Raw genomic sequence first — 22,262 nt, forward strand, 5'->3', positions numbered from 1 at the left:
TTTGCCTGATCAAAATAGTATCTCGGTAAGCGCTCAGATCGCCGAAAAAGTAAAAATCATCTTCGGAGTTTTCCATGAGCATCACCGAGATAATGTTGATACAACCCTTTCCTACGACTCGCACAGAGAACTCCCTGACCCAGTTTTGTCTTACCACCCTCCAAGATCAGAAGCAGAGGCTCCATGATGGCTTCTATCACTACTTGCACTACTTATCATACGTGGTGTCTCTTCACCTGTACGTGAATGTAGTGAAGATAATGGTAATACACTTTCATCTTGTATAGGTTTCTTGAGGTACACTTCATCACCCTACAGATATGATGAGATTAGCTATTCATCTATCGTCTGAAATAGAATACCTAGCTTACCTCTAATGGAGTAGTGGAGAAAGATAAACCTTTATCGAAATGCTTAGAGAAGCACTGTCTTGCAAGCTCATAATCTATATGTGAAGATAATTTCTTACGTGGTTGAACGGTAAGACTGTGTCGCTGCAAGGGGGAAAGAAAAGAATGAGACTCGTCAGTGAAAGCAAACTAGCGACTGATGCAGATAGTGCACTCACAGCATCGACATTACTATCAAGAACAGCAGGTGAATGAGCACCTTCACTGATACTCAATCTTATTGAGAAATCTTTTTGACCTCTTGTTGAAGCGTTACCTGAACTCTTTTCCCATAATTCTATCGTACAATGAGAACAATAATCTAATTCAGGTATACGAACATTGGTAAACGGAAGCCCTGAAGCAAGTAGAAGATGAACAAAAGTAGTGATATGAGATTCTTTGCTAAAATAGAGGAAGTGAATATCAGTATCACAACGAAAATTACCTGAAGTCCAGGTAGGATAGAAGTACTCACGTGAAGTAGAAACAAGCTGAACTTTTACCAGTAGTTTTAGCTTCATCCAAATCTTCCCAAACCTTTCTCAATAGAGGTAAACTAGTCAAAACACCGATTTCTTCTTTTGCTTCAGCATCAAATCCATACTCTTGTGGTGCAACGAGATCGAATAATGCTTTCGCTCTACCGTATAAATCGTGTAGCCCTGATCATAGAAACGATATCAGCTAAACTGTTTCTATATAACGCTGGTAGCTTAGCACGAAACACTCACGCCTGTCTTGATTCTCTACTCCGGGTTTGAAGTTTTGACCTTTACCTTCTGGATCAAAGACTGCGAAGAGGAATGTTCGATTATGTAAACTATCGTATTTGATCTGTAATCAAGCATATAAGCCATCTTTCCTCACAAGCAGAGCTAAAACAAGCTTACACTATCATACAGTTCTGATACCTATACACATGTATCACTTTGTAAGCTTTAGGCAACTCGACGATCTTGATTCTGACTCACCCTTGAAGGATCAAATTTCTCTTGTTTAACTCCAACCCAATCTTCGAATATCTTTTCCCATCTTTCTCTGAATAACCAAGGTGAATCACCCGAACACCATCTTTGTTGAGGTATTTTTTCGACATTACCATTCTCGTAATTTCGTCTCATGATTGATCGGAGTTCAGTTAGTTGTTCAATAACATCCTATAGTACAGATACGCAATTAGCTATCCTATCCTTTCAGTAAAGTTTCGATTTCGACTGCGAAGGGTAAAAACATACTTTGACAACTTCGACTGGTTCTTTCTTGAAAGATTTTGGCCAAGCTAAATCAGGTCGTTTATCGGTTTCTCCAGTTCGAAGCAGTATCTATAAAGACAAGGGTATCAGCTTATAGTTGACAACGCCAAGTATATAAAGTGACTCACCTTGAGTTTCTTCTTAGCATCAGTCATTTTCTCTTTACCAGCATTATTATCATCAAGCAAGTCTCTTCGTTGGATCAAGTGGCTGATTTGAGGACATGGTTCTGGTGGATTTCTAGCTCCAGCAATAGTGGAAGAGTGAGAAGAAGAACCACCTTCGAGACCGAGAAGGGCATTGGCGAATATTTGTGCGGTGTTCTAAAAGAGCGCGCTTGGTCAATCGTAGCGCGTACAGCAGATAGATCGGGATACCACAATACTTACGATGACTCGTCTTTCTGAAGATGTGTAGATTTTGACATTGTTCAGGACGTCCTTGTCTGAGATACAAAGTTAGCGATATTACGTGCCGGATCCGATTAAAGTAGGGACAACATACTCATGATCATGATATCCTAATATGTGATATCAGCTTAAGTTTCACAGACTTCAGGAGAAGAGAAACAGCTCACCTTTTTGAAAGCATCTCCAAGATCCCTAGATTGATATCTACTTGAATGTGTACTTTCACCTCCCCATTTGACTACAAGTTGCATCTTCTCTAGTCCTTCAGGGATGTCATCATCGCCTAGAGGCTGACCATCTAAATCTGATAAATCATCAGGTTTCTTGGGACTATTGCCATTGGCCACTGTGTCATCTGCAGATATTGTAGTAGTATTGGTGTTGGTGTTAGAATTTTCAGTTATGGTTGATAAAGTTGCTTCTCCGACACCATTCTCTTGATTGGGGGTATTTGGATTTTCATGTGGACCTGAAGAACTACCTCTTCTTAACCAGTCATGAACCTTTTTCTTCCCTTCTGTCTCAGTTAAATCTGCATCATCTTCATCCGACCCTCCTTTCTTATCTTTCTTTTCTTTTTTATCTTTTTTATCTTTATCCTTTTTATCACCTTTTTTCTTTTCGAAACTTGGTTTTAATTGTGCTTTTGTACCAGGTAAAGACATTTTCTTACCTAAAGCTTCTTGTATCTGACCTAATTTGATTAGTGCTTCAGATGTTATACCGGGTATTTTAGATGATTCTTCCGCCGCGGCTAAAATGTATTGTAATTGTCTTGTATCTCTGAGAATAATTTCTTCTCTATGTCCCCGCAAAAGACGCAAGAATGGTTTTGACCATGGTTCGTGCGCAGGGAAAGAGAACTATACATCAAGTCAGCTTGTATATCCTTCTTGGCGCGAAAGTAACTCACTTTCAGTTTCATCTTTGGTGTTCTATCAGCATGACGCAGGATAGTAACGGTTGACCGTAAGGTTGAAGTGGTAGATCCACTGCCAGCCTCGGCATCAGCAACTACAGGAGGTAAGCCAGATTGGATTGATGATATTTTTCTCTCTCTGGCTAGTTGACAGACACCGGATAAGATCTCTGCTGCTTTATCTACGAGGTCAAGTTGGGTTAGCTGGCGAAGTAGTGTTATGGCCGGGAATGAAGGAATTTACCATAGTATGCCTACAGCAACGAGATTAGCTTTTGCTTTGTCTGCGGTGAAGTAGTTGGCTTACCTGATTGCCCTTGACGAAACTCCAACCGTTCACATCTATGACCATACTCCTAGAACCACCTTCACATCTCAGTAAATCAAACCCACAAACTCGCTGTCCGAAAGCTTCAACAACATCTTTGGCATATTGTCCTTCATCTTCAGAAAGCGGTGTAATAAATCTAGTCTCTTTACCATCCGCATTCCGTCTGACTAAACCATCTACTACAGGCGATTTACGTGTTTCTGCATGGTAGAATTTAGACCCGACTGTGTAGACCTTGATATCTTCGGCTAAAATGTAGACAAGAAACGAACGTTAGTATTTGTTCAGATTTTTATGAGACTGAGATTAAGCAAGGAGGTATAGGGTTTGCAATACACCTACCATTGTCAACATTGATAAATTCTTCGTAGATATATGAACCGATGGTTCTAGGATGATAGAGATTAGGATCATGTTCACTCGATTTGTTTCCAACCTGTTATAGGCATTTCCCGTTAGCTACTCTATGAAAGCACATGCAAGAACTCACTTTTCTGAACAATTTTCTTCCGCCGCCATCTCTATAATAAATATAGACATTATGATTTTCACCATCTACAGGTTTTTCAACAAAAGGTTTTTCGATTGTTTTACCATCTATAATAATTGCATTACCATCTTCTCTTAAAATAACTTCTTTACCTCTTGGTACGATTTCTTTTTTTGCTTTATTTTTCCATCTTTCAGGTATAATAACTTCTGACCATTCATTTTCATCTTTTGCTTTTGGTCCAGGTAAAATTAAACCTAAATCTCTTCTAACTTTTCTTCTTAATGATCTTGGTATCAATGGACCACCATCTCTTGAAACTTCTGCTCTTGATGGTGTAGGTACACCAATATGATCTAATATAGCTAAAACTAATCTTCTATCCCATAATAATGATTGCATAGATAATGAATTAATTGATATTGGTGGTGTTCTATTAGGTAATTGTGTATATGAAATCGCTTTAGGTAATGGAAAATCAGTAGAAAAAAATGATATCAATACATCAACAGGTGGCCAGTGTGATATATCTATGATATTAAGTATAAAATCAATATCATTAGTTTTTTGCATTATAGTATATGATTGTGTTAGCCTAAGTTAAGAACCATTCCTCACCTTCCTCTAAAATAACAACATCTCCAAAAATCTTTACATCCACGCCGCCTTTTTCTATATCTACTAATCTAGTCAAAATCTCTCTCATAGCTTTACTTCTAGCTTTAACATCCATCGCACATACACCTAATTGTACGACAGGTCTTTTACCTGGTGTAAGTGTGTTGGCGGCAGCGGAATTTGTTGGATTCATCGGAGAAGGTGAAGGAGGTCTTTTATCATTACTCGAAGTTGATTTGGAAAAGAATCGATTAGACGATGGGGAAGGAGGTGGACCCATCGACATTTTGAGTACGAGAATCTATATACAAGTGACAGACAGGTGTCGATGAGAAGTATAAGGAGACAAAATGAAAGAGAGATAAAGTGAAATCTTCGCCCCAATTTCAATTGCCAAGGTGACTCTATCTTTCGTTCTCGCTATCATCCAATTCAGGAACACTACCACCACCAACAAAATTCATCATCATCATAATTAAGGAGCCCCACTGTATTGCACAAACGTTTTTGTTTTCAGGATTGTTTATAAGCTTTTGGCATTTCTTTTTATGCATCATATTCACCAAGATGGACTTTGAAGGGATAATATCAGCTTTACTAGGAAAGTCAGAAACGATCTTACAATCTGATGAAGCTTGTCTGGATATAGCGAAAAATGTTGAAGGTGTTGCCAGATATTTGGCTCAACATCTTGAAGAGAGGTTAGTGATCGGCTACACATATTCTTGATTATCGTTATATATATAGCTAACACTTGAACGTGATTTAGGGAAGATCTAATTGCTTTGGAAAGCAATGTGAATATCTTCGATGCCTTATCACCTTTTTGGGCGGGATTAGCAAATTCATTTGATCCTTCTCAAGCGGCTAAGAACGATATCATAGGATGGGCATCTGAAGATTCTAGAATTCAACTTGCTTTAGCTTTAGGTAAATTGGAGAGAAACTTAATAGCTGGATTGAAAGAGTTCCAAGATGCTGCCGAGTAAGTATAACTCTGTGGTCGTATAGTACGTTTTTTTTACATCGATCTAATGGGTTAAATAGACAACATGAAGTTGCGATCAGAGCATTAATATTCAACATTACGACGTTCATCAGGATTGAAGATTCTAAATGTAGGTAGACCCCCTCAATCTGTCAGTGCTTGTTGATCACTGACACTAGTAAATTAGTCTTCACGCTACAATCTGTTCTCGCTCAATTGCTTTGTAATCTTCTTTCACCAACGTCTTCTCAATCAAATGCAGACCATTTAGCAGATAAGTATCTTGAGGTGTATTTGTCAGGGGGAAGAAATGAAGACGTTATAATGTAAGTGGACATCTCTACTACTAGCAATGACTGAACTAGTCTAATCGAAAGCTAATTGCAATTTTTAGTCGTCTGTTGGACTCAAAAGATGTAAAAACGAATAATGCGACATTGCATCTACTTCATAATGTTGTGCGAGATAGTGGATCAAGATTGTAGGTCTGCCCTGCTCAAGTTCATATCGCTCGTCCCATGGTGTTCATCTGATACTGATGTATACCAATTACAGAAAGCGGTTACTCTCTGAATCAGGTATAAGATGGTTAGCTAAGATACTGAATAGAATGGATGAATGGGTAGAATTGCAAAATGGGTTATTTGAATTGGGGTAAGTTTGTCCTCGAAAGATCACTTTTCCACCTATTGCGCGACATTGAGACTGAGTTTATACATCTAACAGAGCATCAATATTCAACTCAATTATTGAATCCTCATTACATCCTGAACTATTTGAGCTTTTGGGATCAACATCAGAAGTCATAACACCTTCTCAAACTATATTACTGAAAATTTTGGATTCTCATTTAACTTCAACTCCGTCTTCACCTCCTTCACCAAGTCCTCATTTATTCCTTATTCCACTTCTTCATAATTTAGCGAGGTACACAAAAATCAGTATCAATTCAGGTCAAGATGATCCGAGATTACCCAAGGTATTTGAGGGTCTTATATTGGTCTGTGAGGGCTTAAGTGCAATTGGATTATCCGTACAAAGTAGAAGAGACGCTGGAGAGAATCTACGTGAAGGACTCAATAATGGAGATGAATATATGGTGAAAAACATGAAAAGTAAAGATGAAAGTCAAGGAGTAGTCAAGCCTTCTATTGGTAAGTGTATCTAACTTTCTCGTATGTCAGGTGAAGAAATCTGATGTAATTCGAATCTTGTTTAGACCTCCTTCGATCTCTCGACACATTCTTTCCCCGTATAAATCCTCGAATACAATCTACAGCTACAATCACTCCAATCTCAGAAGAGCTCAAACCATTCTCGAATCTGAAACGTAATATAGTACAGCTTCTTGGTGTTTTGACTTTTGAAGATACATCGGTAGGAGATCAAGTTAGAGAGCATGAAGGTATACAATTGATTTTGAGTATGACTGAAATAGACGAAAACAACCCATGTGAGTTTGATATCTGCGGTGAAGTACAATATGTGCTGATCAAGTACGTCCCGATGTATAGACCTGCGTGAACATGCTTTATTATGTGTACGAAATCTTATGCTCAACAACCCCTCCAATCAAGCTATAATACAGCAAATGAATCCAGTTGGTGTACTTTCACCTGAAAATGGAGAGCTTTTACCTGTCCCTGAAAAGATGAAAAAGAAGTAACATTCAACATTCAATTGTCCAATGCATTATAACTATATTACGGTAACATTTCCGGAAAGATATAGGATATGGTCTGAAAAGGGGGTTATCACTGATTATGATTTACGAAGCTACTTCATTAACAAAGGAAGGATAGTCAACCCAGTTGTATGTTATGTAAGTATCATGGTACACTAGCTCAGCAGATGACTTTGACCTTTCGCCGTTTGTATTGAGTAGCTCAATCCTGTAAGACAAGCGACCCATCAATTAGTGACGATTGTCGTATCGTTGTAAACATCTTCAGGTACTTACATTTTATCCCCATTATAATCAACCTCAGCTTTCGTTACAGCATAAGCATGAGCACCCCAAATAGTCGTACAGCCATCTTGTTTAGTTTGTAATACCATTGGACTAAGATTAACTTTTTCAATCTCCAACCAAAATTCATCGAAATCTTAGGGAATGTACCTTCAGCCTTTTTACCTGTCAAAAAGGTCATTGCTTCACTAGGTAAAATTGATGGCATACCACCTTCGCCTTCTGGATCGATTTCGATATGGGCTAGAATGGGTGCTTGATATAACGCTCCTGGCCACCTGGAAAAATGTGAGAGGAATTAGTTTCAAATTCAGTACAGTAGAAGGTAGATACAGTATACTGGATCGACTGTGTACTCCTCCATGGAGGTAAAGCTACAATACTTACCAGATATCACCTTTAGTATCATTTCGATGGTGAATGTCACTTAAAGCAACAGGGACTTGTATCATTTGAGGTGTATCAACATTTTTTGTCCAAACAGAAACTTTTACTTCTGAAACTGAATTATAATCTCCTTCAAAAGATAGTAACGATTTAACATATTCTGGTGATCTATCTGTTAGAGTCATTACTGATGCTACATATCCACATTCATTATGATCTAAATCGTCATGACAATAAGGAGAATTCAAATGTCAGTGGATTTCAGGGCCACAGATAGATCAATGCACAATTAATGATACTTACGTTGTTGGACATCTTCTACGGTTGGTAAACCAGTTTCACCAAATAATGGTCCAACATCTCTTTTATGCAATGGAGTAGGTGACACTGTAGTAGCTTCAATACGAGTACCCCATCAGGTAAGTTAGAAGCTTGTCCTTCAAGCTTTTGATCAGTTTACGGTGGGATAGAGAAGCAAGCTGACACGAGTGAAAGAACAGCAAAGTCAAATATCATTATTGGAAAGGAGAGTCAATTTATTATAAAGCAATACTGAAGTGTGTTAGAAAAGATAACTATGAGCAATATTATATCGAAGCAGCTAGAGTATTTATGCCTCTCTTCTTTGTCCTGATGATGGAAGTATCGGATGGAATTTCTGCAACTTGTCCACGTAAATATCGTTCCTTTGATTTTGCCCGTTGATAATAGGACGAAAATACAGAACAAAGGTACAAAGGACTAATGTACTATACGAGTAGTGACTCTTTTCAGCTGGGGTTAGATGGTATAATGAAAGGGACCCCTTATCACCAAGTGCTGGTATGATCGATAGTCAAATAGTATACTGTACAACCGAATCAAATCAGCCCAGGGTTTTCATGAACAAGATGACAGGCATGTGGTGAAAATCAACCTGCGCTAACGCACAGACCCCAAGGGATCTCGATCAAGGAAACAATCAGTTGACTCGAAGCAAAGCGATATCGAATCACTAGTTGGAAAAGGAAGATAATCACTCATGTTTTCCTTCTTTTTCCTATTCTACCGCACTTCAACAAACCCCAACTCCACTAAATGACAAGTAGTGATAAATCAACCAAATCGTACTGAAAATGCCCCCGAGAAGACAATTAGCTCGTCGAGTAGCCGTATCAGCAACCTCATCTAGACGGGGGAGTACTAAAGATACTTCAATTGATCCCATGGTGAGTTGCCTCAATGAGAACTCATTCTTTGGATGCCCTTTCGGGTAAAGGGGGAAACAATTGTTGATCAATAGAATACTCGTATTGTAGAATTCAGCTACACCTGCTAAATTTGAAACTAATCAGCCAAATAACCATGCTTGTAACGGACGTATCATACTAAATCTCAGATCTACCAATTCGTCTACCTCGATTACCCCAAACAATAAAACTTCCTCAGAAGATCAATCATATATTGAGATGCTTCAAAATCACACCAAGGTTTTGGAACAAAAAATTGATAGTTCCATGATGGAGAAAACCAATTATGAAAAAGATAAAGAAATCGCTAAATTGAAAAATGAACTTAAGATAAGTGATAATAATAATAAAATGTTAATTGAGAAGTTTCACAGAGAAGAAAGAAGTTTAAAAGAGGAATATAAAGCGAAGTTTGAATCTATGGAAAAAGAGTTGATGAAATTAAGAAATAAATTAATTGATAATTCGGTAAATCAATGTGAATTTCAATTTCTACAAGATAAATATTTTGAAATGAATAGAGATCTTCAGAAATATCGAAATGCATTTGAAAAAGGTCTATCACACAAAGGTCCTTCTGAAGCTTCTTTCAAGGAAGAAGACGAATTAAGAGGAGTTGAGAAAGATGGAGTCAAATCAAGTACAGCTGATAATGGAAAGAGAACATTTACTGATATCAATTCTAATTCTAATACTAATCATATCAATGACCAAATCAAGAAAGTCAAAATCTGATGTACAGTAAATATATCTTATCATCCAAAGGAAAATTCCGTCATACAGTGTTATCGTAATGTCGCATGCATATCATTACTGTACTAAGAATAGGTAATTTCTTCACTAATACCCCATGTTTAGCAATAGATCAATAGTCTTTACCGCTCTAGGCATCTTTGCTTGACGTGATCGATTTACGCCTGAATCCCAATTGTTTGTAAACTTGCAATATACCTGTCGGTGACAGAGACTGATATGAACAAGTTCGAACACAAAGATAAGGTTCCTTTTACGCGAGAGCAAGATGAAGAGAAAAAGATAGAAAGCAAGGTAAAAAGAGAGATGAGATGGAATCTGCCATTTTCCCTATCCCTGACTTTTATGGAAATCCTTTCCTTCTTTCCATTTTCCTTCCTTCCTTGTGGGATCATATTCAAATGACGTCTCTGTGTTACCATCAATATTAGATGATTGTATTCTATCTTGCCCCCATTGAGCGGTTTCATTGAATTCAGTCAGTTCACGCTTGGCTAGATCACTAATGATACGATATATGTACTGTACATATAGTGGTAACAGTACCAATTGAGTAATCCTAAACTTCCTCACGATCTATCTTTCTTTCTTTTCCTTTCTTTACCTAGTCATATCGATGAATTCAACACTGATCTTTTCTACCACTCAAAAGTCTGAAACCACTTTTCATTGACTCAAAATAAACACTTATATATATACCTTACACAGTTCATAATTCTTAATCAATGAATAGGAATGACGTCCAACTGTCCCATACCTTCCGAAAAATTCCTTTCAACCTTACTTAATCTGGATGTTGAGGGGATCAAAAAGAAACTCAACGAGTTCTCTTCTCATAATTATAATTATACAGTGACCAATAGTGGAAGACCAACCAAGAAAGATCCAAGTCTTACAATACAATGTGATTTCTACGGTGGAAAAACTTCAACAAGTTTCTGGAAATCTCACTGTGAACATAAATTAGTATTTAAACCTAAAAACAGAAATCAAGATTTAGATAAAGGGCCATGGGAATTAGATTGGAAGCAGATGTCACCTCGTGAAGCAAATCGGAAAGTTGGCGAAATGATAAAACATAATCATGAACCAGGTAAAAAGAAACTTACTCGTAAAATCCAATCCTCTTCGAGATCAATATCAACATCACCGGAATTATTATCGCCAAAACCATCTGTGGACCCCATTCCAGAAACGAAACCTAGATACCTAAATTCGATGTTTCCAAGGGAAGAATACGATGAACCGTTGGATTGTATTGCTGGACCAAATGATACGTTTTCAGATAAAGATGAATACGATGAATATTATATGGAACATGGCTTCTGCACACCTGAAACCTCTCCAGTAAGTTCAAAGTTCCTCGATATGGTAATTGTTATCCCAAGAAACCAGCTGACAGTGACGGAATATCATTGTTTAGTCTAAAACCATTACGGACCTCCACAGAACATGCCATGAAACCGAAACAAATTTGAAGCGGAGATTGAAAGAAGCCCAAGAGGGAATCGTGATCTTAAAAGGAGCTTTGAGAGCCAGAGATGAATCAGATGAACTTGAAGAAGCGCGGAAGAAGAGGAAGATCGAATTTGAAGAGGAAACGAGAAAAAGGCAAAAGGAAGACGAAGTGAGAAAAGCTGAATTTGATAAATATAACAGGGAAGCGGAGAAGAAGAAGGTGCAATTGTTAGAAGCTCTACGAAAAGGTCAAGAGAAATGCAAGAAATAATATCACAGTTAACAATGTGAGAATAATATGTATGTTAGGTTATTCTGAAAGATCGTAAGGAAGTAGCTGAGGCATTGTTTAGTAAAAATGGACTGGATCATTGCTGTAAATGAGGTATTTCAATATCCAGGTGCCATGACATAAAAGATTATATTCGATTCCTAGGAATTGTGCCTTGAGCTTGGTTAGGGCAGGTCAATCCGTCGTTAATATCCAATCTTCAAGTTCATTCCTTATTCTTCTTCTTCTTCTGCACAGCAAAGGTTTCGTCGTCAACAACTACGCTTTTTCTGATAGATGCTAACATGCTGGAAACTCACCTTTTTGTCAGTCGTAGCATCAACACCATCAGCTACAGCCGCTTGACCATCCTTGTTCTTTCTCTTCTTCTCCTTCTTCACTTCGCCTGTCGGTAATGAGGCTGGGACTGCTCCGGGTATGAGATTGGGTATATGAGGTACAGGAGCTGTAGCTGCGTGAAGGGTCGATGGGTTTATTTGTAATGGCAGTTGAGCAGTTGTAAGTGGTTGTGTAGGTGGTTCAGGCTGTGAAGATGACGAGACGGATATTAGTACGAGGTAGACAATGGGAAAAACGAAGATGGGAAGACAGCTGAGAGATGGCAATAGTACGTGATTTACTTACCGAATCGTCCGAATCAGAATCATCACTATCATCAGTCTCATCCTCTTCTCCAGCTATCAAAGCTGGATCTATTACACCGTCTGTTGAAGTTGATGGACCTGCTCCTGCAGTATTTACTTTACTTGCTGTGTAAATCTTATCTTCCTCAACGAAATTTACTTGAGCTTTTGCATAAGCGTCTTCGTAGACCTGTTGATTGGATTAAATTCAAAGAACGGAAGGAAAAGAAGGCAGGATTAGTCAAAAAAGGATTTTGAGATTATATAATTAATCAGATAGATAGATAGATAGATAGATTGATAGATACATACCTTTCTTTGAGCATCAGTTAAATCTTTCCACTTTTGACTAATTACAGCTAATAAATCTCTATATGGGATACCTGGATTTGAATTTCTAATTTCATCTCTAATTTCATTTTGAAAAAAAATATATGCTGATGGTGGTCTTTTTGGTGCATTTGGATCTCTTGGTTTTTTTTCTTTTTTTTTCCTTTCTTTTTCTTTTTGTAATAATAAAAATTGTTGATTATTTTTTAATAAATCTGAAACTAATTGTCCATTAGGTAAAATTGTATTTTGAAATAAAGATAAATCTTGTGGTTTATTTAAATTTGAAGGTGATAATGATGTATATTCTTCAATTACTTTAACACATCTCGTCATTGCTCCTGCAATTTCTCTAAATGAAGCGATCATCTATATTTTTTTTTGGATTATAGTACGGTAATTCAGTATTAATAGCAAAGTCACCACAAAAGACAATGAGTGGTACGAGAAAAACAAACGTTGTTAAGAGAAAAGGTTGAAATAATCAACTCACCTCTTGCCTCTTCACTTCCATCTCTTCATATGTTGGTGCAGACATTTTGGATATCTCGTTGATCTGCGATGTATAGCAACATCGTAGGAGTGAGCGAGGCAATAATCGTGATTGTTTATTTTAGTTTTCAAGTTCAGTTGAATGACAGTGACAGACGATTATTAGATAGCATGGTGAATAAACGTTTGTCAGCTCGTGAGCCCTGACTGTAGTCTTGCATACAGCTGCGTTCGATTTCATATTCTCAAGCGATGATCCGACTTACAGATGTTGTATCTATCTCCCCTCGATTAGATCTCCAGCGATGTATAAAAGTGGACTACCTCCACTCGATTAAAGATGTTTTCAAGGTAAACAAGGTAAACAACGTTATAAAAGGTGGATTAAGGATGATTTGTAAAGACGATTAAAGGAGATTACAAAATATGATTGAAATGGGGATTGTAGTGGGAATAAGGATTGATGCAATGTGAGACCCTAAGTCTTCTAAGAATACTCGCAAGTTGTTTATGTGGTTGTATTGGTTGATTACAAATATTCAACCCTAATTGCCCAATTACGATAAACAATACACACAATCACGGGAATAATATCAAAAAATCCTAATCCTAATTACGATGTGGCACTTTTTATCACCTAGACTCATATGAAACGTTTTTGAGGCTGTGTTTCAGAATGAGGCTTGTTACGAGTATTCGCAAATAACGCGGGGGCCCAAGCGCACACGTCCCACCATGTCAAAAGTCATTCTTTCTTCGTTCGTGCATTCGTGCGGAATATTCAGGATGGGAAAGTTGCATAAGGACAAAGTCTATCTTCACAATTTTACTATTATTGAACCTAACGTATCGACAAAACCCTCTGTGACCGACGAGTAGGAGAAGACCGACTTCAACCAGATTAAACGACTTGAGTATTGTTATACAACCTTTATCCACTTAAAAGAGCAAAAATCTGCTCAGAATCGACAAAGGAACGATCTATCTATCTATCAGATCGGTATTCGAATACCACTCGATCGAGTCATTCTCTTATTTCGAAGAGAGCACTCATCAGAAAACTTCATAAGACCGATTCGACGACTTTGAAATCACCTAAGAACGATAATCATCAACATGTCATCAAGACTATCGCACGATTTCCCTCCGACCAATTATCCCCCTCAATCATCCAATCACAGACAATCATCTTACAATCGATATTCTCAGACACCTTTCAGTGACTCTGCACAACCAAATAATCATCTATACTATGAAGAAGGGGAAGATTTGGATGAACCATTTGACGTTAGAGCAGATTTTGATGGAACGGGACCTAAATGGAGTGAGAGGAATGGTGCAAGAGAAGAAGGTAGTCTTAGAAGTGGTGGTGCTTTAGGTATGGGAATGATGGATGATGCCAGGTACGTCAGCTTCCCAAATATTGTCGACCAATAGGTAGTAGCTCACATAATCTTACAGTTATAGACCAGTATCGAGTCATGTTGCTCCATCTGCATATACAGATATGAATAAGAGTGTAGCTAGTAGAGAAGAAATGGTCTCAGTGCCGATGTTAGGACCAGAGTGAGTATTCTCAAATGATGTTTACTTTGAATATCAACTTCTTAGAGTATACTCATTTGTATGACTGTGCGAACCTGGTTATTGACTAATCACGATGGACTACGCTAGATGGCAAAAATCTGAACTACACGAACTATCTCGTCGAGGTCAAGCAGAAATGAGAGGTGAAAAGCGCTCTAAAGCTTGGAAAGAATGGACAAGAGATCAAAGAGGTTTATGCGGTGTAAGGTGGTTGACAAGAAAAGTTTTAGTATTTATCATATTTTTCTTCCTGGCAGCGTAAGTTATCGATTTCTTTCTACAATCAAGCCCTCGTCCTGTGGTATCGAAGATATGGTCATCTCATGGTATGCTGATGATTTTTACAGACTCGGTGTCACGTTATATTTCGTTATACCAAGGGTACCAAACTTCGAGTTTTACGCAGAATCACCTTTTACAGTTGACAACTCAACTATAAATTTCAATCGAGTTCCTACCAATTTCTCTTTCACCGGTAATCTGAATTTATACGGTAAGCCTGGTTCCCTCGATTCATGTGTTCTACCCCTTAGGTGGAAATCCTTATGCTGAGAGCCTTTCTTCTAGGTGACGGATCTGGTTCATATCTACCCATACATTTTACATCACTCAAAGCTACATTATACGATGAAACAACAAATAAAGCTATCGCTACAGGTGATTGGGGTAACCATAAACTGGATCATAAAAATCAGCAACCCGTAGTTTTACCAGTCAACTTTGCTTATAGCGCTGTCAATACTTCCGATACTACTTGGAATAATATGTACAACGCCTGTGGACATAAATGGACAGGCACAGTCAGACCAGGTGCGTAAGCGCAAAGTCTGATGGCTTTATTCACAGAAACTTGCTGACATCGTCTTGTTACCCTTTTTGGTCTTGTCATAGACTTGAAATTACGTTTACTTCTGAAGATGTCTATTGTAGGATTAACAAATCATCCAGAAATTTCAACGCAGATTAGTGATATTGCTTGTCCATTTGAGTTGGGGGCGAATAGTGTATAGAAGGGATCTCGGTATTGATTCGGAAACTAAACTCATTCAGTTTTCACAATTCAGAGCTGGAGGGTAACGGACAATTCTCATTTTCAATAATTCCTCATTTTCCAATCTTGTTGTTCATTTGTTTACATATGCATTTACTCATCATTTAATTGTGTCACAGGTCTACCATAGTAGAGGAGAAGCTAATGAGTATGACTCGACTGCTTAGTCGAGTTGTCAGCTCACGCGCGTGGAGTTTGAGACATCAGCTCACGTCGTATCCTCTTTGAGACATATGATCGTACATACTTCAAATGATATCGCCGTACTTCGCCCAATCCGCAATTATGGATTTATTCGATAGAACTAGTCGCACTATAAATAAGAATCGGAAACATCCAAGTCACTAGTCATTGTTTAAGGCGAAAGGCAATACAGCTTGGACAGTTTCATCCCAACAGAAAAAAAAAGCGCATAGTGGGCTCCTCCTACTTTGGAAGGTAATCTTGAGAGAGAATCGCCACTCTTTCAAGTTTACTTGCAAAGTAGGGTTGATATTGGGATTGGGGATCTGGGGGTTTGGTTTTGAAAGGATTATCCTATCTAGACGTAGATAGAGAGAAACTTCTAAGCCAAAAACTTTTTGGGTCTTTTCGCTTGACTTCTTTTGAATCTTTTTAGTTCGAGTTTGATTTTAAGTTTGTGACTTCTCCATAGAATTCGCTCCCACCGCGGGAATCTTGCACTAAACAGTTGATAATCATGAAGTCCTTACCAGTATATACAACAACGCGCATTTGTTGGTTTAATCAGTAAATTAGTCACCAGCGAACATTCTACAATTTACGATTGCGTAAGCAGACGGTGTTCGCCTGCTATCATCATCATCAAGCTATTGTTCTCAAATGAAATGACAGATAGCCATCAACAGTGGGTCACTTCTGTGTCAACGCTTTTTGGTCGTTGTATTGGTTAACATTAGCAAAACAACAACCTGTTTCGCTCATTTGTGGAAATTTAAGTTACTATTTGTAGCTTTTTTAGCCGGTGCCTGGTACGGTCCATCTCCTGTATCGTGCACATGCACAAGCTAAGAAAGTTGACTCGACTTTACGATAAAGCATTGTATGTATAATCTTACAGTAGATGGAATGTTTAGTCATCTACTAAAAAGATGAGTCGATCATTGCGTTATTAGATCCACTACTATACAGAACATAAATATTAAAGATTCTAGGCGTAGGCGCTCACTTGATAGCTGATCTGTTCAGAAGTTACTCACCCTATCTCATTTGGACAATGTGCATGATCCGGTATTCACGCCGGGTAGCCGGTAAGAGCCGAAGAAGCGAGCGAATGAGATGTGAAAGCCATATCACTTATTTCTATCAAATATAATGTATCTCTGTGTTTTTGCCGAGACCGAAACAGACACTGCAGAATAGTGATGACTCGAAATTTATGGAGTCTGAAATATTTTGGAAGATGTTAAATAACTCACAATAAGACTGCATTGTTGAATCTTGGTATAAAGTCAAGGTGTTGTAATATCATCTGATCAACCTCCTTTTTACTCTTAACCAAAAAGAAAAGCATCGACGTTTATCGTCATGTCTTCCCTCAAATTGTAAATAGCAAGGTAGATAAACCTGTTCATATTGTCAAACTTGACAAGTGGTCATCAAAAGTCGTACGTAATTGTGTATACGCTACGAGAATAATTGCGTGTAATTAAGCTCAATCAGCCGACCTAAAGTAAAAGAGACACACAAAAACAACTAAAGATGCCAAATAGATCCTCTTCTCCATCAATCTTGGGTCCTAGTCATGCCGGTGGACCATCATCATCATCATTAAACTCGCTGAACAGAGGTAGACCAATATCAAGGTCATCTTCACCACGCCCACCACCAAGTTATGCACGTTCAGGCTTAGATAGATCACCTTCCTTGAATCCTATGGTATTGGATAATAGACCAAGAGTACCTACTCCAATTTATTTAAGATGCTCAAGTCCAGGTAATTCTTCATCGAAAGGTTCTCTGAAGATACATATCCCAGCTTGGTAAGTTTTTCTGTAACACGCTAGATATAATTAAGTGCTGGCTGATCTAACGAATACATGTACTGTTATAGGGGAGTATCATTAGTTCAACCACCTAGAATATTAGATTTACATCCATTAGAAGCTGGGTCAAATGCTTTGGAACCACCTTGTGAAGATACAGTCCTATCAGGTTCATTAGAAGTAATAATGAAAGAAAGAAGAAGAGTGAAAGCAATCTCGGTTGGTGTTCAAAGTGTATGTAGATTAAATATGGGTAAAGATAGAGTTTGGGAAGAAGATGGTATTTTTGAAAGAGGTGTAGAAGTTTTGGGTCCAACAGATATTAATGTTGTTGAAGGTATTTGGTTGGAAAAAGGTAGTCAATCGTATGTTGTTTTCTATCTATTTATATCCCACGTTGAATTACACTGCATCGTCCCCCTTCTCCCATCTTCCCTCTCGCGCTTCGCTATGGGGTTTCCGGCCCTACATCCGCAATGGCGCTTTTGACTAACCTAACGAGTTTGCCAGCTTTTCATTCACCATCATCCTTCCTGCAACTCTCGCTACCACAGACTATCATAACTTTGGTCGTGTGTCTTATATCCTCACAGCAAGGGTAGAAGGTTCAGGGTCATCTGGATCGTTATCATCAATGTTCAAGACTTCTTCATCCGGACCTTCCTTGGATCAATCCATACCAGATGTAGGAGTGTTCGAACGGGTTATAGCAAGATCTAATAAAGTAGCTTCGTCATCACACAACTTTGAACGTAGAGGATCTGCACTAGATCTACAAGGTTTAGCTATTGATGATCCATTAGAAGATAATGATGCTATTGCGGTAGGAGAAGGACCAGTTTCAGTTCAAGGTTTATATACAAGAAGACAGTCTGGAGATTTATTAAGACCTTGTGAACGTTCAAATACCGATTCGAATTCCCAATCAAGATCCGGTAATGGTCCATTCTCTTCCTCATCCAGACGTGGTTCTTCTTCTTCACTAAACCAACCGACCAACATCAATCCATTTGGTCCAGAAGTAATAGCTTGCGGTCAAGGTTGGCTGAAAGGTGATTTATGTGCATCAAAGGCGATAGTTGTTCATGCGAATCCTTCAAGATCAGGTGGTGTAAATACTTTAGATTTAAGGAAAGAAGGTTTCGTAGATGGCTTAGGTACATGGAGATTTAGTGCCAATTCTGATGTTGTGAGTCAGCGTTTTCATAAGTCCCCATCAATGCGACTCTACGACTCCATAGGAATGACAGCTGATTTGCGTTTACTTTACTAGTTCGCGATATCATCAGTTCTTCTACTATCTGTCCGATTTCCTGCACCATCGCCTAATGTTACGATATTCATGGTTAGACTCATTCTTTCCCAAACGTATAGTATAATATCACCTAGAACACCTAATCAATCGCCTCACATGCCTGAAGGTCCAAAGCAACATGTAATTTATCAAGTTGGCAGACCACATAAACCAGGAGAAAGGTACCCGAGCAGAGAGGTTGAAGCTTTATGGAGAGGTACACAAGTTCCAGGCAAAGGAAAGAAGAATTCAAAGGAATTAGATGGTCAAGAAGGTTGGAAAATCAGAGCTGTAGTTAGGTTACCTGGTCATGATAGAATTAGACCTTCAACTAATGAAGGGTAAGTCAAGTCGATTGTCATGCTGTTAGTCCGCAACTAGTATACTGACTTCCATTTCGGTCATAGCACCATAACACCAATTCGCGTTAAGCACGAATTAATCTTACAAGTGTTCTACTCACTTGATGGGAAATGCGTGTTCAATGATGATATTGAAGGACCAGGCGAATTGAGAATGATGTCAGTAAAAATGCCTATTGCTGTACCATCTGTAAGTTTTTTATTCGTAATTTACATTAGTATCAGGGATAAAGCTGAAATGCCAATTTGATGCATTATAGTGTTGCTTGACTTTGAACGCGCTGAATCTACCAACTTGTAAGTTCATGACCTTCCTTCGCCACCTAGCCGTGATTGACCAAATAATCGTGGCAAATATAGACGAATGTGCTCAATCGAATACACCACCGACCGAAAATATCGATACTATATTATCGTCACCCTCAGCAAAAGATTTATGTATGTGTGGATCAACATTTGCAGAATTAGGTGAAGCTGCAATGAGAAGAATGCATTCTATCGAACAAGATGAGATTGATGAAGGTGTTAGAGAGTCTCAAGATCAACAACAAAATGGTACTGGTAGTAGTGGTAATGGAAGCTCAAGCGGAAGTGGCAGTGCAAGTGCAAGCAGGAACAAGGATAATGAATCTAGAAGGAATAGCTTCAGTAATAACAGAGATCGAGGACCTCCAGCTACATGATACGGTATTGTTCGGTCGAATATTATAATAACGATGATAGATTCTTTATTTAAAAGTACAGTCAGCTTTATCCAGGGCAAGTAATGTATGAATTCCTTATCAGTAGAAAGTCAGCTCGCTTAACAGCTGTCTTTGCTTATGATCGAAATCTGCACAGTATGCTGACAAGAGAGAAATCTGGCCTTCTAATATGTTGCTTCTGTAAGTCGCAATCAAAGGACAAGTGCAGTAAAAATAGAAAAAGAGATGAAGCGAAGTATTTGCTACTTTCCTTTCTTTCGTACGAAAGTAGATATAAGAGCGCCAATCATGGTACAGCTGTACTCGTAGTGGGGAAGAAGTATATAAAGCTGGCAGACTAGGACAATTCGAAAATGATCTTTTGCTTTTTCTCTCTGACTATCACGTTAATTTAATCATTTCAGTCAACTTTGATACTGATAACCGATAAGAATTCAAACAGCCATGAATACATACACTCTAAACTCTAACTCAATTGGAAAATCCAGTTCTTCTGGTTCTTCGAGAAATGGTCAACGTAGAACTTTTGAACAGAATCTGGCATGTATCGATGAAGACCAGGTCATAGACGCTAACTCAGCTATGATTCCATCTAAGAAGATTTTTAGGCACATTCCCCATACAGAACAACAGGGTACATCTGACCATGAAAAACTGAATCCATCAACTATAAGCATTATAGATGGAGATGATCGATGTGAGTGAACAATATCATCCATTGACCGGAATATTAGAAGCTTACATAGACATATCTTTTTACCATAAATAGTTTATGAAGATTTATCAAAAGATTTACCTAAAACGGGTATTACAGATCTACGTTCAGTAATGAATATTATTTGGCCCAAACCTACTTTGAACTCATCAAACGTAACCATAAAAGGTAAAAATGCTGTTGATGATGATCAAAATAACGATATTATTGTTAACTATGAATTAACAGAAGAAGAAGTAAAAGAAAGATTATCAACTTATTTAGATTTTTTTCAACAACCTGATGAACAATCTGAACAAGGTGAACCTTTAACAAAAATGATTGGATCATTTAATTCTGGCAAAAATGAATTAGATATGAATGAAAGAATAAAAGATTCAAGAAAATTAAATGAATATAGATCGAGATTAAATGAAATTTTATTAGAAAATCCTTTGGAATCAATTAGGAATATTGTAAGAGAAGATTATTTTAATAAAGTGTCAAACTTGATTAATAAATATACAAGTACAACAACAGATGAAGAAAGGAGAATTACATTACAATTTTCGAAATTTGATTGGATGTGTACTTTGACTTATATTGAAGATATTCCTTCAAGTGGAACTTCCAACAACAACAATAACAATCCCGGAAAAGGTAAAAGAAAGTCCACAACAACAAAATTAGTGACTAAAGATAAATGGGATGAAAGAATGAAAAATTGTAATGGACATCAATATCGAAATGAATTGAAAGAAAGATTTATGAAATATGAAATGTCATTATTCAGGAAATATGCTTCTTCTAATTTTGATTCTAATTCTAATTCAATTTCGAAAGATGACGAAGAAAAGAGTTTAAGTAATGATAATGACAATGTTGATTATAAAAAAGTTAAAAGTAACGGTAAAAGTAAAAGAGAGAAATTAAAAAATAAATTACCATTATTATTTAATCAAAATTCACAAATACCAATATCAAGCATGAATGAGACTGAAGAAGAAAAACTCCAAAAATTGGATCAATCATGGAAAGAGTTTTGTAAGAAATGGGATGAATCTTCCAAATCACATACTGAACAAAATATTAGAGAAAGACTGAATCAAGATGAAAATAGAAATAGACAAGGATTTAGTAGTTTTAAGGGTTTTAGTAATTTAGATCCATTGGTTAATGAAATTGAACATTCTAAGATGTTTGATAAAAATGAACAATCAGAAGATTTATTTCAGATTCTAATTGCTCAAAATAGGAGATCCAAATCATCCTTAAGAAATAATTTCTCTCAAGCTGAAGCTGATCAACAATATGTCAATTTGATTAATAAGTTGAATACTAAATATGGAGTTAAATCAGTTCATAATGTTCAAGAAATGACTAGCAACGTATCAGCGCCAAGCCGAGTCACAAGATCAGATATTCAGCAAGTTGATAGCATCTTGAACAGGTTGACTCTACCAAGTACTGATTCAGCGAAAGATGACTAACTGCTAAAATTGCAATGCTTATTTATAATGTGAATTCATTAATGTCGTTATATCATGTATATACTGAATATCGTTGATCGTTAATTACTCATACAACACCATCATATAGCAATGGCTATTCCACATTTCATTTCCTCTTG

At 37.6% G+C, this 22,262-nt stretch overlaps 9 protein-coding genes across 9 annotated transcripts; 6 read left to right on the forward strand and 3 right to left on the reverse strand.

Moving 5' to 3' along the window:
• Window positions 1-150: 150 nt before the first annotated feature.
• On the reverse strand, window positions 151-4,699 carry L201_005704 (uncharacterized protein; the record flags this gene model as incomplete). Its single annotated transcript, XM_066221433.1, has 18 exons — window positions 151-312; window positions 372-494; window positions 569-794; window positions 868-1,054; window positions 1,124-1,226; window positions 1,283-1,303; window positions 1,364-1,549; window positions 1,628-1,714; window positions 1,774-1,968; window positions 2,035-2,090; window positions 2,150-2,165; window positions 2,223-2,918; window positions 2,969-3,156; window positions 3,219-3,228; window positions 3,282-3,553; window positions 3,648-3,741; window positions 3,796-4,325; window positions 4,414-4,699. 18 exons carry the CDS (start codon window positions 4,697-4,699, stop codon window positions 151-153), a joined length of 3,438 nt encoding a protein of 1,145 aa, XP_066077530.1.
• A 281-nt stretch (window positions 4,700-4,980) lies between these two features.
• Window positions 4,981-7,067, forward strand: L201_005705 (uncharacterized protein; the record flags this gene model as incomplete). The annotated part of the gene is made up of 9 exons (XM_066221434.1): window positions 4,981-5,114; window positions 5,183-5,398; window positions 5,461-5,531; window positions 5,589-5,727; window positions 5,796-5,882; window positions 5,957-6,055; window positions 6,128-6,555; window positions 6,621-6,854; window positions 6,916-7,067. 9 exons carry the CDS (start codon window positions 4,981-4,983, stop codon window positions 7,065-7,067), a joined length of 1,560 nt encoding a protein of 519 aa, XP_066077531.1.
• Window positions 7,068-7,169: 102 nt separating this feature from the next.
• Window positions 7,170-8,273, reverse strand: L201_005706 (uncharacterized protein; the record flags this gene model as incomplete). The annotated part of the gene is made up of 6 exons (XM_066221435.1): window positions 7,170-7,293; window positions 7,362-7,506; window positions 7,560-7,648; window positions 7,758-7,974; window positions 8,061-8,119; window positions 8,242-8,273. 6 exons carry the CDS (start codon window positions 8,271-8,273, stop codon window positions 7,170-7,172), a joined length of 666 nt encoding a protein of 221 aa, XP_066077532.1.
• A 599-nt stretch (window positions 8,274-8,872) lies between these two features.
• L201_005707 (uncharacterized protein) lies at window positions 8,873-9,721 on the forward strand (the record flags this gene model as incomplete). Its single annotated transcript, XM_066221436.1, has 2 exons — window positions 8,873-8,965; window positions 9,056-9,721. The coding sequence occupies 2 exons, from the start codon at window positions 8,873-8,875 to the stop codon at window positions 9,719-9,721; spliced, it is 759 nt and encodes a 252-aa protein (XP_066077533.1).
• Window positions 9,722-10,474: 753 nt separating this feature from the next.
• Window positions 10,475-11,468, forward strand: L201_005708 (uncharacterized protein; the record flags this gene model as incomplete). The annotated part of the gene is made up of 2 exons (XM_066221437.1): window positions 10,475-11,086; window positions 11,163-11,468. 2 exons carry the CDS (start codon window positions 10,475-10,477, stop codon window positions 11,466-11,468), a joined length of 918 nt encoding a protein of 305 aa, XP_066077534.1.
• Window positions 11,469-11,694: 226 nt separating this feature from the next.
• L201_005709 (uncharacterized protein) lies at window positions 11,695-12,980 on the reverse strand (the record flags this gene model as incomplete). The annotated part of the gene is made up of 5 exons (XM_066221438.1): window positions 11,695-11,718; window positions 11,789-12,013; window positions 12,114-12,302; window positions 12,425-12,811; window positions 12,936-12,980. 5 exons carry the CDS (start codon window positions 12,978-12,980, stop codon window positions 11,695-11,697), a joined length of 870 nt encoding a protein of 289 aa, XP_066077535.1.
• A 1,070-nt stretch (window positions 12,981-14,050) lies between these two features.
• L201_005710 (uncharacterized protein) lies at window positions 14,051-15,531 on the forward strand (the record flags this gene model as incomplete). The annotated part of the gene is made up of 6 exons (XM_066221439.1): window positions 14,051-14,337; window positions 14,396-14,500; window positions 14,609-14,779; window positions 14,869-15,014; window positions 15,089-15,331; window positions 15,413-15,531. 6 exons carry the CDS (start codon window positions 14,051-14,053, stop codon window positions 15,529-15,531), a joined length of 1,071 nt encoding a protein of 356 aa, XP_066077536.1.
• A 1,763-nt stretch (window positions 15,532-17,294) lies between these two features.
• On the forward strand, window positions 17,295-19,917 carry L201_005711 (uncharacterized protein; the record flags this gene model as incomplete). The annotated part of the gene is made up of 7 exons (XM_066221440.1): window positions 17,295-17,575; window positions 17,647-17,943; window positions 18,089-18,767; window positions 18,852-19,213; window positions 19,280-19,424; window positions 19,495-19,531; window positions 19,595-19,917. The coding sequence occupies 7 exons, from the start codon at window positions 17,295-17,297 to the stop codon at window positions 19,915-19,917; spliced, it is 2,124 nt and encodes a 707-aa protein (XP_066077537.1).
• A 465-nt stretch (window positions 19,918-20,382) lies between these two features.
• L201_005712 (uncharacterized protein) lies at window positions 20,383-22,122 on the forward strand (the record flags this gene model as incomplete). Its single annotated transcript, XM_066221441.1, has 2 exons — window positions 20,383-20,635; window positions 20,708-22,122. 2 exons carry the CDS (start codon window positions 20,383-20,385, stop codon window positions 22,120-22,122), a joined length of 1,668 nt encoding a protein of 555 aa, XP_066077538.1.
• Window positions 22,123-22,262: the final 140 nt, after the last annotated feature.

This window comes from Kwoniella dendrophila, chromosome 7 (assembly GCF_036810415.1).
Source record: "Kwoniella dendrophila CBS 6074 chromosome 7, complete sequence".
In the NCBI taxonomy this organism is placed as follows: domain Eukaryota; kingdom Fungi; phylum Basidiomycota; class Tremellomycetes; order Tremellales; family Cryptococcaceae; genus Kwoniella; species Kwoniella dendrophila.